The sequence below is a fragment of the Callospermophilus lateralis genome, chromosome 16 (assembly GCF_048772815.1).
Source record: "Callospermophilus lateralis isolate mCalLat2 chromosome 16, mCalLat2.hap1, whole genome shotgun sequence".
Classification (NCBI taxonomy): Eukaryota; Metazoa; Chordata; class Mammalia; order Rodentia; family Sciuridae; genus Callospermophilus; species Callospermophilus lateralis.
The window spans coordinates 47,583,767-47,600,294 of record NC_135320.1 but is presented as its reverse complement, the minus strand read 5'-3'; the positions used below and the strand labels follow the sequence as shown (position 1 = coordinate 47,600,294).

At 34.2% G+C, this 16,528-nt stretch overlaps 1 protein-coding gene and 1 pseudogene across 5 annotated transcripts in view; one reads left to right on the top strand and one right to left on the bottom strand.

The window, feature by feature from the left end:
- Nbn (nibrin) overlaps positions 1–5,177 on the top strand; it is a 39,039-nt gene extending 33,862 nt beyond the window's left edge. For all 5 annotated transcript variants that reach the window (XM_076835861.2, XM_076835856.2, XM_076835859.1 and 2 more), the window contains 2 exons: positions 3,772–3,821; positions 4,998–5,177. In XM_076835861.2, coding sequence (XP_076691976.1) covers positions 3,772–3,821; positions 4,998–5,028 — 81 coding nt within the window. In that variant the 3' untranslated portion in view covers positions 5,029–5,177. The remainder of the gene's footprint in view (positions 1–3,771; positions 3,822–4,997) is intronic.
- On the bottom strand, positions 73–252 carry LOC143382414 (U2 spliceosomal RNA; annotated as a pseudogene).
- Positions 5,178–16,528: the final 11,351 nt, after the last annotated feature.

The following is a 16,528-nucleotide window of genomic DNA, read 5'->3' as shown; positions in this document are numbered from 1 at the left end:
GATTCATTTTTAAAAACACATTTTTAAAATCAGGGATTTTTTTTTTTTTTTTTTTTTTTTTTTTTGGTGGAAGAGGGCTATACCATCCCTGGAAGTATTGCAGTACCAGGTCACTATGTGACAGAGATATCTCCTTTTCCATCTCCTATTTTCAAAAATCCATTTAATATGATGTCCTCTAATAGAAGACATATCACATATTCGACTAACCAGAACAGATATTACATTCATTTTAGACAAAGGCCAAGAAATACTGAAGTTATTTTATATAAGGGTTAGGAAGGTTTCTCATAAAAGTAAAGATATTAGGAAGGTCACTCACAAGATTTATTGTCAAAAATTAAAGAATGGAAGTCATATCCACTCTTCTCTTTTGAAATAATAATTAGCTTTATTATTTTATAGCTATGCATTCTTAAGAATTATAGCAGTATACAAAAGAGTGAAGAAATTAAAACCTAAAGCTCAGGAATTAACTCTTTAAGCTTTAAGTGAATAACATTCCAAGTATCTCTTTATTGAGGAAGAGTGGAAGACAGAGACATACTGGCAACAGGAAGGAGAGATCCATAGAAGCAAGTTAAATTCAAAGTATTGCTGAGTTGGTGTAAATGTTTCTTTCCTCCAACACATTTTATTTCCTGAGATACCTCTGAAACTAAAGGGGAATATTTGAAAAACACTGTGAGACTAGAATGAGTTTGGGTTTTAAATATATATTTTAATTTTACATACTATTGGTTGTCTCCCTACTGTGAAGAGTAAGGACATTATTTGAACTTACCACACCTCCTCTCCCTCACTTTATGACAGTCCTATTATTTGCTGAGCTCGCTGCATTTAAGGAATAGCAATCCTTTTATTGAATCATCTTTGCCCACCACATCTGTTTCTTCACACATATTCACAGTGGTTCTTAGCCTCCTTGACGTGTCAAAAATTCAGATTTCAAGCCAGGCCCATTAGTACGTGCCTGTAATCCCAACAGGTCAGGAGGCTGAGGCAGAAGAATCATGAATTCAAAGCCAGCCTCAGCAACTTAGCGAGGCCCTCAGCAACTCAGTGAGATCTTGCCTCAAAATAAAATACAAAAAAAAAAAAAAACTGGGGATGTGGCTCAGTAGTTAAGCACCCCTGAGTTCATTTCCTGGTACCCCTCCGCAAAATTCAGATTTCAGTTTCCAGTTGTATCTATTCTGTTCTTTATCATCTGTGTGACATTGAACAGATTATTTAACTTTATACTTTTTTTCTCCTGTGTAGAATGAAAATAATAATAGTGCCTCTATTTCATAGGCTTGTAAGGATTAAATATTAAAGATATGATGAGTGGACCATCCCTAACCCAAATTCTAGAATACTCCAAAAATCTGAAACTTTTTGAGGGCTGTCATGGTACTACACATGGAAGATTCTGTACCATGAAATTTTGTTTCATACTCAAAATTATTTCAAATATTTTATTAAATTACCTTCGGTCTATGTGTCAGATTTATATGAAATATTAAAACAAATGAATTTAATGTTTAGACATGCATTCTAGCCCCATGAAAATCTCATTTTGTATATACAGATATCCTGAAATTAAAAAAAAAAAAAAAAATCCCCAATCTGAAACTTTCTGATCCTAATAATTTTCCATCAGGGAAACTTGAACTATATAAAGTATTTGTAACTGTGGAAATAGTATTAACTATTTTTGCTTCATTTATTAAAGGATGTTATTATGGTCCTCAGTTTGTTTACTTCACATTTCCCTTTTCATTGTTTCTTTTTGGTCATCTAATTTTTTGTTCGTATTTTATTGCTTTTAATATTATTAATTTTATTGTTATCGTTTTGGATTATTATTTCTTACAGACTGGGTTTTTAACCTATCTTTTGCATTTTCTGTTTCCATATCTCTCTCTCTCTCTCTTTTTTTTTTTTTTTGGTTCTCTTTATTTTGTGAAGTAGCTTTATTATTTTCTTTCATCTTTAGTTGTTCAAAATGAAATGTTTTAAACAGACATTCTCTTTGCTAAGCAAAGCATCTTATACGGTTTTATTTGGGTATTGCATTCTAAAGCCAGTGGGTAAGGCAAAAATTGAGTGTAATCAAAATTATTCATAACTCTCCTAGCATACCCTTAGCCAACAGAATTGCCCTGGTGCCTATCAGTGAGATATCAAAAGCACATTGCATGACCCACATAGTTTCTGTTACCTGGAAACACTGAGTCAGAAAAAGGAAGGACTCAACCGGAGTTGTGTGCTGCTTTTATTGAAAAGCTAGGCTAGCTCTCTTCCGAGATTTGAATTAAATAGCCTGTATTGGGAGTGCATTCTATCCCAAAAGAGAATAACCAAGCGTTTTAGGTTGGTCATCTCACTTATCAAGAATCCTGGAACTTATGCCTTTGATCATTATCTGTTCTACTTCTTCACCTCCTGTGACAGTAGACCCTTTCTAACAGACTGCCAGCAATGTTTTCCCTTCTCAGGCTACCTTTTCCCCAAATTTGGTACCTTGGCAAGAATTTTCAAGTGTGGCCAGTTCTATAGCCCTTTTTAATAGGTTGGGACAGCACTGGTAATGAGGTGCATTAAAATCTTTTGGTTCTTTACACAGCTGTATTTTTTAATATGTGGTGTAGGACTGTACTCAATTCATTACTGCAGTTGGGTTTTGTTTGTTTGGTTGGTTTGGGGGTGGGGGAGGAATTGGGAGAATTTCATTAGGAATTAGAGGTGCTTCTGTGTTCTGGCATTTATACCATTGGTTTTCTTTTTTTGCTAGAGCGAAAGCACCTAGGGAGGATTTACTCTGTAAAGCAAGTTTTCTTCTGCTGTGTGTCTACTTCATATATACATAAATATCATATTGTATCTTACTTCCCTAAGTTTGCCCCACTACTACTTTTTTTCCCTTCTCACAGGATTAGGTAGGGATTGAACACAGGAATACCACTGAGCCACATCACCAGCCACCACCACCCTTTTTAAAAATATTTTTTAAATTTTTTATAATTAGTTATACATGACAGTAGAATGTCTTTTAACACTTCATACATAAGTGGAGTATAACTTCTCATTTGTCTGGTTGTACATAATGTTATACAGGTCATGTAACCATACAGGCCCATAGGATAATAATATCTGATTCATTCTACTGTCATTCCCTATCTCCATGCCCCCTTCCCTCCCTTCACTCCTCTCTGTCTAGTCCAAAATTCCACCGCCCCTTATTGTGAATTACCATCTGCATATCAGAGAAAACATTCAGCCTTTGGTTCTTTGGGATTGGCTTATTTCATTTAGCAAAATATTCTCCACTTCCATCCCAGAGCACTGAATTTTCATTTAGTAAAAGAATTCTGCTGGAATGAACATTTAAAAGTTCAGCAAGCTAGCAATATATGTTGGTTGCCTTTCAGAGCAGTTGGCTGGAGAAAGTTGTTTAATTAGCAATTTTGCAATAATAATCTTAGCATGAAGTGAAAATAGAAACTGTTGAATGGGAGAGATGTTGAAGAGGCAAGATTTATAATATCTCAGATGTGGAAATCATAAAGACAGCTTACCAAAACCTGTTAACAGGCCTGGGGTTGTGGCTCAGTGGCATAGCTCTTGCCTGGCACATGTGAGGCACTGGGATTGATCCTCAGCACCACATAAAAATAAATAAACAAAGATATTGTGTCCACTAAAAAAAAATTAAAAACCTGTAAATATAATAATTTATTAAGTTCACTACTAAGCAAATGTTTGCAATTCTGTTAACTTTGACAGGTACAAAAACAACAAGCAAAAGAAGACTCTCTGGCTGATGATCTCTTTAGGTAAATTATTGATTCACCTTTCTTATATACCTTTGAGAGATGTGTATAAAAAATTAGTTTTGCTCACAGAGATTAAAAATCTGTTTCTTCTTAGTCCCTCACCTAAAGAATATTATTTTACATATATATTTCTTTTTATTATTTTCACCTCTTAATTATGTTTACTGGATATACCATCAAGATTTGGGGTTGATTAAGTTGTATAATAAGATACAGAAAAAAATTGTATGGGGCATTTAGGCAAAATGAAGTTTCTACTGGGTAAATTTGTGACTTGCTTAAGCTCTGAGAGAAATTATGAATGAATGGGTTTGAATTTAGAAGTAAATGCCAAACCACATGTTTAGTTTTAATTGACACATAAATAAAAAGAAAGACTGGATTAGGATTTCAGAGGAGATCATGCGAGTTCAGGGTGGTATGGCCATAGGCTGGATTAAGATTTCAAAGCAAGTTTTTGTGAGAGGCTTTAGGAGAGGTAAAATGGGTGATTATAATATAATCTGATTTAACACATTTTCACCATTTGTAGAGGCCCAACAAACCTTATAATAATTGCCTCTCAAAAAGTAATAAAATACTATATAGATGGTACCTGCTGGCTAACAGAGAGTAATATTTTCCCAAACTTACTTAAATACTGTATTTTTAAGTATTTTGCAGCCAATTTTATGATTCTCTAGTTTCACATTTGACATTATAAATGGCTGATAAAAATGTTGACAAACAATACTGATTTTCATAAGTAATCAAATGAGACTATCTGGTTTCCCAGGTGTATTTACTTAATGGCTATAGGAGAAAACTTTGTTAAAAAAAAAAAAAAGTAATTAGGTTAATTATGCTCTTTTGTGTGAATGATGCACTTTAATTTGAGGAAAGGCAGATGTGAGACCTATTTTGATGCTATACTAGATTTTTAATATTTCTTTAATTATTGTAATGCTTTACACAATTTTTTATTATTGGTGATACTTGTCTTCTACTAAATATTCATCAAAGCAATATCAAGAGAAAAAAACAAATAAAAATGTGTTTGTTTTCTGATTCGGAGAACAAAAATTACCATTTTCATCTAATTTGTCAAAGTGTGGCTGTAGTTGGAAATCCCTTTAACTTTAAAGGCAAAAGAAATGGGATCACTTATCTAAATGAACACCATTTCTTGTTTTGCAGATACAATCCTAATGTAAAAAGGAGAAGATAATTGAGAACTTTAAAAGGAAGCTGTGGAAACAGATTTCCTAACAAGCATTTACTTCATGCTAACATGGATGTCTCAATGGTGTATAGCAGAGATTTAAGTCCCAAGTACTCCATGTCCTAAATTTATTAAATAAAGTGCCCAAAATTCCATTTGTTGTGTGTGGTAATGAATATAGTTTGTTCTGTTTTCATGCTTTTGTCATTTCATTCTCATGATAAATTTTTTTCTATTTTTAAAATGTTTACTTGTTATTCAATGGTTAATATAAACATAGTCCAAAATCTTAAAAGTACATAAGGGTAAAGGACAGTGTCCCTTTTACTACCCATCTAGTGATTACAGAAAAAATCCATGATACTCATTTCTTGTGAGTCTTTCCAGATTTTTAATTTCTGTTCAAATTCCTATGATTGTCATTTTTGTTCATTCCTATACAGATGATAGCATTACACAGTGTTGCACCTTGCTCTTCACCTAATGTATTTGAAGATCTTAAGCATATCAATGTAATTTTATAATTTTTTCTTTTATACTGACTGAAGGCCTCTTTTAGGTTAAGAGTATAAGATGTGAAACTATAGCATAAGTTAGTACATATAGTAGCGAGATCTTATGAAAGATTCAGTGTTCATATGCAGTCAAAAGAAGTCACCACATTTAAGTGTTTGTCCATGATACCCTTTGACCTGCCCTGAGAATATACTCTTTTTAATGCAGATAGTTTATAAACATCATAGGTCTTTGTTTTATTCTCACCTTTCATTGTACTTTCAAATTCTTTGTTTAGGAAGCATTATTAAACATGCAAAGCACTGCCCTCCACAACACTGAAAGAACTCAAAGATTAATAATTAAGGGTCTGTATTTGGAACTGATGGTCTGTTGTTAAAACTCTTAAGTTTTTTAAGTGGATGGACGTGTTTCCCACTGTTCCATCTTTATAATATGGTTCTGACCTGAACAACTTGAGTCACAGACTTGCTTAACTGGGGTATGTAATTTTCCCCCTGGCTTTGTTGGGAACTCTTTTTTTCTAACTCTTTTATGTGTTTTAGGAGAAAGAAGGAGAGAGATAATGCACCACTTTTCTTCATTAGATGAATGGGAACTGTGACCAGCCCCAATTCTACCTTAAGGATTTAGGTGCTAAGGATCAGTTTAGCTTCCCAGTGGCAGGGAGGAAGTGACCTGTCTTTGGCCACAATCTGACAATTACCATTCCCCAGCAGGCCAGTGGCACACCCTCTTCTCAGGGCACGCTTACTTATTATTCAGAATTATATTTTCCCCCAGACTTCTTCCTGATTCTTTAGCTGAGACTTTGTGGTTGGTCACACTGGAAATCTACATCTGATTATCTGAATTAGGATCATGACCCAAATTCCTTAAGAGACTGAAGCAAATTGGGACCTGGATAATGTCTTCTCAAGGCTCTGTATAACTTCCTTTTTGAATGCTTTTGCCTTTTTTGTCAAACAGATGACTCAAAATTTATAAGAATAAAAGTATTGAATAAGACCATGTCCCTTTAAAGATGATGATAGCTGGTACGTAAATGTGTTGGAAGGTATTTTACTGCTTTGAACTGTAGAATTGAATTGCTTCTTGATCTGGCACTATCCAGGCTAGCCTCCCAAACTAGGGGAACAGCACTTCTTTAAAAGGAAGCATCAGCTTTCTTAGCAAGTTGAGAGAATTTAAACATCAGGATAAGAGGTGTGGATTTTATTCCTTAGAAAGTGGGGGAGTTGTTGACACTTTCCAAACAGGAATTTCAAAATAGGTGTGCTAATTTTACATAAGCTGTATGAGGAAATGGAAGACACAGACATTTCTACACTGAATAATGAAGAAACTAATCATTATCTTAGTCAGGAAAAGATTATAAGGAGTTAGAAGTAAAATGGTTAGACTTGGAGCAGGTTTTATTCAGGGTCTTCATTTAAAATTCCCAGAAAATTTTTGAACAGACCTATGTAAGTAATTGTTACCTCTGAGGCCTCAATGGAGTTTCAAGTTCAACAATACCTCCATGTACCTATGATTTAGAGAGAAGGAAACTCCATTAAAGAATCAATACTACTAATCAGTTTTCTGGAGAAAGAGGAATGGAACAATGCTACTGCCATGACTTCCCTTATAATTAGAAATAGCAAAAGGGACAAGAAGCTGGTTTCACCTTCCCTCTATTTGCCAGAACCTAATTAACCTATTTTTGCAAGTTCAGACTATTTGCAGGTAGAACTCTTGTCACATAGTTTATAAGCTTTCTTGGCCTTGCTAGAGAATGGAATGGGGTGAGCCAACCTACAATTTCTACTATAGGCATAATGATCAATTAAAAAATTGTTGAAATAGTCTAGGGTATTGTGAACACTTTAATTGGATTTTTTGTTTGATTTTTTATTCTTTTTAGTTATACATGACAGTAGAATGTATTTTGACATATCATTACATGGAGTATTAACTCTCCATTTTTGTGGTTGTACATGATATGGAGTTAAACTGGTCATGTATTCATCATGTAAGAACATAGGAAAGTCATGTATGATTCAGTCTACTGTCTTTCCCATTCCTATTCCTCTTCCCTTCTCCCCTTCTCCCCCCCCCCCTCCGCCAACCCATCCAATCTGGTGAATCTCCACTCCTCCCTTCCCCCTGCCTATTATGAGTTAGCATTCACATTGGAAGCTGTATATGAATTATGGGTTTGTTTGAGCCATCATAAGGCAGGGAGTTTGCTTTTCTGGGAATTCCTGGGTGAAATTCCCCAGTTTGAGAAAGCCCAGATCATGCTGGCATCCTGCCTTAGCTCACAGCCCTAGGTTCAAATGAAGTAGCCCAGAGATGGGCATAACCTGCCAAACCCCAAACAACTTGTTTTCCCCATTTTCACCCTGTTTTCCTAAAGAAGCTTCTCACTGAATCCCTTTGGTGTTTCACTATAAATTAAGCATTCTTAATACAACATGTTGAACATTCTTTCATATATTTGTTGATTGATTGAATTTCTTCATCTGTGAAGTGTCTGTTCATTTCCTTAGCCCATTTATTGATTGGGTTATTAGTTTTTGGTGTTTATTTTTTATATTTGTTTTAATTAATTATACATGACAGTAGAATGCACTTTGATACATCATATATAATGGAATATAACTTCTCATTCTGGTATACATGATATAAAATCTCACAAGTCATATGGTTTTATATGTTTATAGGGTAATAATATCTGAGTCATTCTACTATCCTTACCCTCCTACCCCCTCCCCTCCCACCCCTCTACCTAAAGTAACTATTCTTAGATGAATGGATAAAGAAACTGTGTTACATATACACAGTAGAATATTAGCATTAAAAGAGAATAAAATTATGGCATTCTAAGGTAAATGGATGGAGTTGGAGAATATTATGCCAAGTGAAGTGAGCCAATCCCAAAAAAACATAGGCCAAATATTTTCTCTGATAAGTGGATGCTGATCCATAATGCAGTGGTGTAGGTCAGGAATGGAGGAACTTTGGGTAAAGGGGAGGGAGGAAAGATGGTGGAATGAGATGGGCATTGTTACCCTAGGTACATGTATGACTGCACATACAGGTGGGACGCTACATCCTGTACAGAGAAATGAAAAGTTGTGCTACAATTGTGTACAATGAATCAAAATACATTCTGCTGTCATATATACCTAACTAGAATGAATAAATAAATTTTTTAAAAATAAATAAAGTAACTATTCTCCCTAGTCCCTTCCTCTTTGTAAAATATCATTCTCATATCAGAGAAAACATTTGTCTTTTGGTTTTTTGTTTGTTTATTTATTTTTAGTTGTACATGGACACAATAACTTTATTTATTGGTTTATTTATTTTTATGTGGTGCTGAGGATTGAACCCAGTACCTCACACATGCTAGGCAAATGCTCTACCACTGAGCTACAACCCCAGCCCTTTATTTATTCTTTTTTAAATATTATTTTAGTTGTTGATGGACTTTATTTATTTTTATGTGGCGCTGAAGATCGAACCCAGTGCCTCACACGTGCTAGGCGAATGCTCTACCACTGATCCACACCCCCAGCCCTGTTTATTTCAAACTTTTATTTTCAACCAGCCCTCACCTGTGACAATTACCTACTCCCTCCCCAAGCAGGCTGTGGCCAAGACTTAGGATTTGGGGGATTGACTTATTTCACTTAGCATAATAGTCTCCAGTTCCATTCATATACTAGCAAATGTCATAATTTCATTCTTCTTTAAGGCTAATGTTCCATTGTGTATATATACCACATTTTCTTCATTCATCTGTTGAAGGACTCCTAGGTTGGTTCCATAGTTTGGCTATTGTGGGTTCAGCTCCTATAAACCTTGATGTGGCTGTGTCACTGTAGGGTGCTGATTTTAAATACTTTGTGTATAAATCTAGTAGTGGGATGATTGGATCAAGAGTAGTTCCATTCCAAGTTTTCTGGGAAATCTCCATACTTCTTTCCATAGTAGTTGCACCAATTTGCAGTCCCACCAAGCAATATATGGGGGTGCCTTTTCCCCCACACCCTCACCAACATTTACTGTTATTTGTATTCTTGATAATTGTCATTCTGACTGGAGTGAGATGAAATCTCAGTGTAGTTTTCATTTGCATTTCTCTAGTTACTAGAGAAGTTGAACATTTTTCCATAAATTTGTTGATTGATTGAATATCTTCTTCTGAGAAGTATCTGATCAGTTCCTTAGTCCATTTATTGATTGGGTTGTTTGGGTTTTTTGGGAGGTGTTAAGTTTTTGTTGTTGTTGTTTGTTTTCAATTTCTCAATTTTCTTTTTTATTTTATATTTATTTATTCTAATTTGTTATATATGACAGCATAATGCATTTCAATTCATAGTACACATATACAGCATAATTTTTCATGTCTCTGGTTGTACACAAAGTAGAGTCACACCATTTGTGTCTTCATACATGTACTTAAGGTAATGATGTCCTTCTCATTTTTACCATCTTTCCTACCTCCATCCCTCCTCCCTTCCTCTTTCTCTCCCTTGCCCCATCTAAAGTTCCTCTATTCCTCCCATGCACCACCCCCACCCCTGTTATGGATCAGCATCCACATATCAGAGAAAACATTCAGCCTTTGGTTTTGGGGGATTGGTTTACTTCACTTAACATGATATTTTCCAACTCCATCCATTTACCTGCAACTTCCATGATTTTATTCTCTTTTAATGCTGAGTAATGTTCCATTGTGTACACATACCAGTTTCTTTATCCATTCATCTACTGAAGGGCATGTAGATTAGTTCCGTAGTTTAGCTATTGTGCACAGAGCTGCTATAAACATTGATGTGGCTGCATCACTATAGTATGCTGTTTTTACCACCTTTGGGCATAAACTAAGGAGTGGGATAGCTGGGTCAAACAATGGTTCCATTCCACATTTTCCAAGGACTCTTCATACTGCTTTCCAGACTCATTGTACCAATTTGCAGTCCCACCAGCAATGTGTGAGTGTGCCTTTTTCCCCACATCCTTGCCAACACTTATTGTTTATATTCTTAATAGCTGCCATTCTGATTGGAGTGAGATGAAATCTTAAGAATAGTTTTGATTTGCATTTCTCTAATTGCTAGAGATGCTGAACATTTTTTCATATATTTGTTAATTGATTATATATCACCTTCTGAGAAGTGTCTGTTCAGTTCCACATAGCTCATTTATTGATTGGGTGGTTTGGAGTTCTTGTTTTGTTTTTTTTTGGTGTTATGTTTTTAAAATTCTTTATATATCCTAAAGATTAGTGCTCTGTTATGCAGGTGGTAAAAATTTGCTCCCAATATGGCTCTCTGTTCACCTCATTGATTGTTTCTTTTGCTAATAAGATTTTAGTTTGAATCCATCCCATTCATTGATTCTTGATTTTATTTCTTGCACTTTAAGATCTTGTTAATAAAGTCAAGGCCTAATCCAACATGATGAAGATTTGGGCCTGCTTTTTCTTCTATTAGGCATAGGTTCTCTGGTCAAATTCCTGGTCTTTGATCCACTTTGAATAGAGTTTTGTACATGGTGAGAGATAGGGGTTTAATTTCATTTTGCTGCATATGGATTTCCAGTTTTCCTAGCACCATTTGTTGAAGAGGCTATCTTTTCTCCAATGTATGTTTTTAGCACCTTTGTCTAGTATGACATAACTGTATTTTCTGTACCGTTAGTCTACATGTCTATTTTGGTGCCTATACCAAGCCAATTTGCACATTGAATTTGTAGTTTGTGAAGTTGCTAATTTACCTTTATTTTAGTTTTTTTTTTTCATATTCCTCAGGATTTTTACACACACAATTATGTAATCAGTAAAGAAAGCTTTACATCTTCCTTTACAATTATTTTGCCTTTTCATTTTCTCACCTTATTGCATTGGTTACAACCATCAGAACAATGTTAAGCATGTTATTCTAATCTTGGTTCCTCAGATTTTCCATTTCTTTTGGCAGTTTGTGTCTTTCAAGGGCCTTATTCATTCTTTAAGTTATCAAATTTATGGGCATAGTTATTCATAATATTCCTGTTGAAATTTTCATGTCTGTTTGATATGTAATTTTATCTCCTTTTTCTTTTTTGTTATCAGAGCTTTGTGGGTTTTTTTTCCCCCAGTCTAGCTAGGGTTTTTCCAAAAAGCATTTCATTGTTGTTTTGTTTTATTTCATTTATGTTATTTCCTTTCTTCTACTCTGGGTTTCATGTGCTGATTTTATTTGTTTATTTATTTACTTACTTATTTATTTATTTTTGTTGTGGTAGATGGACAGCATGCCTTTATTTTATTTATTTTTTGTATGCAGTGCTAAGGATCAAACCCAGTGCCTCACTCATGCTAGGCAAGTGCTCTGCCACTGAGCCACACAGCCTCAGCCCTCAAGTACTGATTTTTCTAGCCCCTGGAGATCATTGATTTTAAACTTATCTTCTAATTATCAGTATTAGAACTATGAATTTCACTTATCACTGCTCTAGCTGAATGTGACAAATTTGTACTTTTTGTTGTTGATATTCAGTTCACAATGTCCTAATTTCCCTGATTTTCTCATTCACACATGTAGCTTACACATTTTCGCATCCATCAAAAAATGTAAGTTAATTGGTATTTTATGTTTCTATTCCTAAATTAAATTCCACTGTAGTCAAAGATTATATTCAGTGAGTTTTTAATCTTTTGAAATTTTTTGAAATTTGTTTGTGAGAAGCATAAGATTGTTCTGTGTTAGTGAATATTCTATGTGTATTCTACAACTTAGAAAGTAAGTGTTCTAAAATTGTCAGGGCAGTGGTTGATAATGCTTTGGAAATCTTATATCTTTTCTGATTTTATTATTATTACTCAGGAATAATAACATCTTCCGTGATTATAGATTTTATCAGTTTTTCTTCTTAGTTTATTTTTTGTTTTGCTTATATATCTTAAAAATCAGTAATAAGCTACATATTCAAGTCGGATAAACCTTTTGTTATGAAACACCTATCTCTAGTAACATTTCTCTTGAAGTCTTTATTACTGTTTGCATGGTGTCTTTTCCCATCCTTTTACCTGTGAAGGATTGGTTTCTTTAACATGACTCTCTTGTTACTTCCATATTGTTGAAAGTTTATATTCAGCCAGACACAGAGGCACAGGCCTGTAATCCCCAGTGACAGGGGAGGCTAAGGCAGGAGGATTGCCAAATTTAAAACCAATGTAAGCAAATTAACAAGGCCCTAAGCAATTAAGTGAGACCTTTTTATTCAGTCTGATCTTTGCCTTTAAATTGATGATGCTTAATCCACATATATCCATTTTAATTATTGGTATGGTACGGCTAGAGTCTGTTATCACACTTGTTCTCTTTGTACTGTTAGACTGTTTTTCTTTTTTCCTTTCTGCTTTCTTTTTAGTATTCCATTTTATCTTTTCTGTTGACCTTTTAGTTGTCTTTTTTCAGTAGTTGCTATAAGGATATGCATTCTTATTACAGTTTATCATCAACTACCACTTCATGTATACTGTATATACCTTATAAAGTATACTTCCTATAATTTTTTCTGTCATTGTCAGATATCTTATATATATCCTAAATCTTCAATTATTAAATCTATTAAACTGTTTAAACATTTTCCTTTTTAACAATTAGATTTTAAATAATTCAAAAAACTTCTATTTACCATTTCTGGCACTCCTCTTTCCTTTCACATAAATGTTTCCCTAGGTATCATGGACCTTCAATGTGAAGTACTTCCTTTAACATTTCATATAGAGCAGGCATCTTGGTATCACATTTTCTCAGTTTTAAATATGTCTTTATTTCATCTTTGGAAGGACATTTTCACTGGATATACAATGTTAGTTTTGTGTTCTTATCTCTGCACTTCAAAACATTATAGAGTGTTTCTTGATACTCATCTCTCATCTTCTCTCTGAATTTCAACATTAAATCACTGAGATTATCCCTTAAGTCATTGTCTGCTAATTGTTTTTCAATCCTTTTACCTCTGTACTTCAGTATTGAAAGATTTTAACCTCTGCCATTAATGTACATCATCTCTTGCATTGTCCTTTACATTATGCTCAGAATTTTGTTGTAAAATTTCATTTTAAAAAATTTGAGATTCCAGTAACTATCAACCTTTTCTAATATTTATATCAACTTTTAAAGGACCTATCTGCTATTTCCAACATCTCTATCAACTCTAGGTTTGTTTTGATTGCTTAATTTTTCTCCTGGTTGATTGTCCCATTTTTGTTTGCACACCTAATAATTTTACTGTGTGTTGGATATTGTGGACCCTATGTTCAGAGTCTGGATTTTATCTTCCTTTAAAGAATGTTTTGTGCTGGCAGGTAGCTAATGTATTGTCAGATCTGCTAAATCTTGTTGAGGCTTAAGTTTTAGGCAAGGTTACAGTAACCCTATCCTCAAGACATGGCTTTTTAGCATTTTCAGTTGAATGCCTTGGGGGGGGGGGGTCCAGCAAAGTCTGTCTCCCTTGGCTGGTCAGCACTCCTGTCTTCCAGAACCACATACCTCCAGAATCTCCATGTTGTCCTGGCTCCATGTTTCCCACTCTGCACTCAGTTTATGTAGTACTGAACCAGATGTAAGGAAATCACTGTTAATTTCTGGAGCTTCTCTGTGTAGCTTTCTCCTCTCCAGTCAGTACTCTGCTCAGCAAATTGCACACATTTTATTTTGTGTTTTAGTTTGCAAAGTGCCCACAGGCAGGGGGTCATGATAATTAAAGGGGAAAAAAAAATCTCATTTCTCTTAAGAATCGGTCCTGAATCGCTATGTTGTAAATACTGCTTTATATGTATTAGACTTTCATAGTTGACTATCCATAAATGGAATCAGGAAGTAATTTTGTTAGTTCTAATTTTAAAATTGAAGATTATTTTTCCTTCTCTTTTTTGCTTTATTCTGTGTTTGCCCTGCTTTTTTCCTCAAAGACACCATTGTTCTTGAATAACCTGGGTGGAGAGCTAATTCAGGATCAGCAGGATGTTTTATCTTTCCACATCCTCTCTTCAGGCTCACCTTCAGGACCAGGATCATTACCCCCACCAAGAATGTACAGAATGGAGTTTTTAAAAGACTATTTGATCTGATGTGGTCAAAACAGCTTTATGCAATAAGCAGTCCTGTGAAAACATTAGATGATAAAAATGACACTTAAATTCAGTCTTATTTCATTTCATTCTGGGTTCCAGTTTCTGAAAGTGAAACTTAACAGAACTTGCTTTTATTTAATAATAGGGTTTATTTTGAATTTTTCACCACTTCCTATTGTTTACATACTTTAAAATGCCTTTGTTTTTAAAAAATATGCTAACTAAAATTTGATGCCATGGAAACATATTACATGATAAAACTTGGATTCTGTAAAAAAGTACAGTTGGATGAGTTCACATACCCAAGACACTGAAAGCTGTAACTAAATCTGACTTTTATCATTTTATATATATATTTAAAATCCTCAATAGATTGTGCATTACATTCTTTCAGCAAGTATGGACTGTTTGCCATATACCAAGATGAACTTGGAAAGACAACATCTTCACATCATTCCACGTCTATTCGAGTATTTAGTAATTTTCTTTTCCTTTAATACCTGGCTGATGCTGAAACGTAAGGAGATCTGGAATTATGGAAAATAATTTAATGAAGTTTAGGGGCTAGGGTTGTGGCTCAGAGGTAGAGTGCTCACCTATCCCATGTGAGACACTGGCTTTGATCCTCAACACACATAGAAATAAAATAAAGATATTGTGTCCACCTCTAACTAAAAAAAAAAAAAAAAAAAAGCAAATATTAAAAAAAAAGATTCAATGAAGTTTAAAAATAGAGCAGTATAATACATCAGAAAAAAGATTTACACGTTATATGTTGCACAGGACAGCTAGGATTGAGGGAGAGGTGGGATATTGGAGATTGTCAGAGATGAAGTTACCCAACAGGTTTACTTAGGGCTTCACTGAAGCTTTACTTTTCCTGAATCCTTTTTTAGAAAAGGAATACTCTCGTTACAAAAATGTCATTGGTTCAGTTAAAGCAGCCTTCTGAGATGTAAGGAGATGTCTACAGGTCTCATCCTTCCCTAGAAACCATCTTTATAACAGTCATTTAAATTTATCCAGTCCAACTCATTCAGAGAACAAAAACAAGCAAACATAACAGTACTTTGAATCACGTGCTGTCATAAGATGTTACACTATTTCAATAAAGAGTGAAATTAGTTTGAAAAAAGTTACCATCAAAATACTGAACTAAAACTGGATTACAGTTATAAAATAAAGTTAAACTTGACAATTACCAAGAGTCTAAGAATTCATCTGAAGCAATCAATTGGGAAGAAGTGAATATATTCTGAATCATTTAAGGTAAATTATGATCCTGTAAACTAAGCACATAGCACTGCAATAAAATGAACAGAAAAAGGGGGCTGGGGTTGTGGCTCAGTGGTAGAGCACTTGCCTCACATTTGTGAGGCACTGGGTTCGATTCTCAGCACCACATATAAATAAATGAATAAAATAAAAGTCCATCAAAAACTAAAAAAAATTTAAAGAAAAATATGAACACATTAGTGCATTATTTTTAATTCTAAGAAAAACTGAAATTCAATGAGCACATTCCAGATGAAATAATTGTACCAAAAAAAAAAAAGGCTAAAAAATTTAATTTTTCAAGAAGAACTTCAAAAAACTAACATTAAAAATTCTGGCAAATGTATGGAAATGCAGACATGTGCACAAAAAAATATAGATCAGGATTACTACAGCAGATAAACCCAATGAACAAACACTATTAGAGATGTCAAAGTAATAATCACCTTGGGAATAAAAAATAATCATTTTCCAAATTAACCTTTAATGATCCTGACAATAACCAAATGCTATTACAATTTTAGGAAGTTCTTACCATATCCAAACATCTTAGTTTCAGTGACAGAAATTAGTTACTCAATGTTCACACAAAGA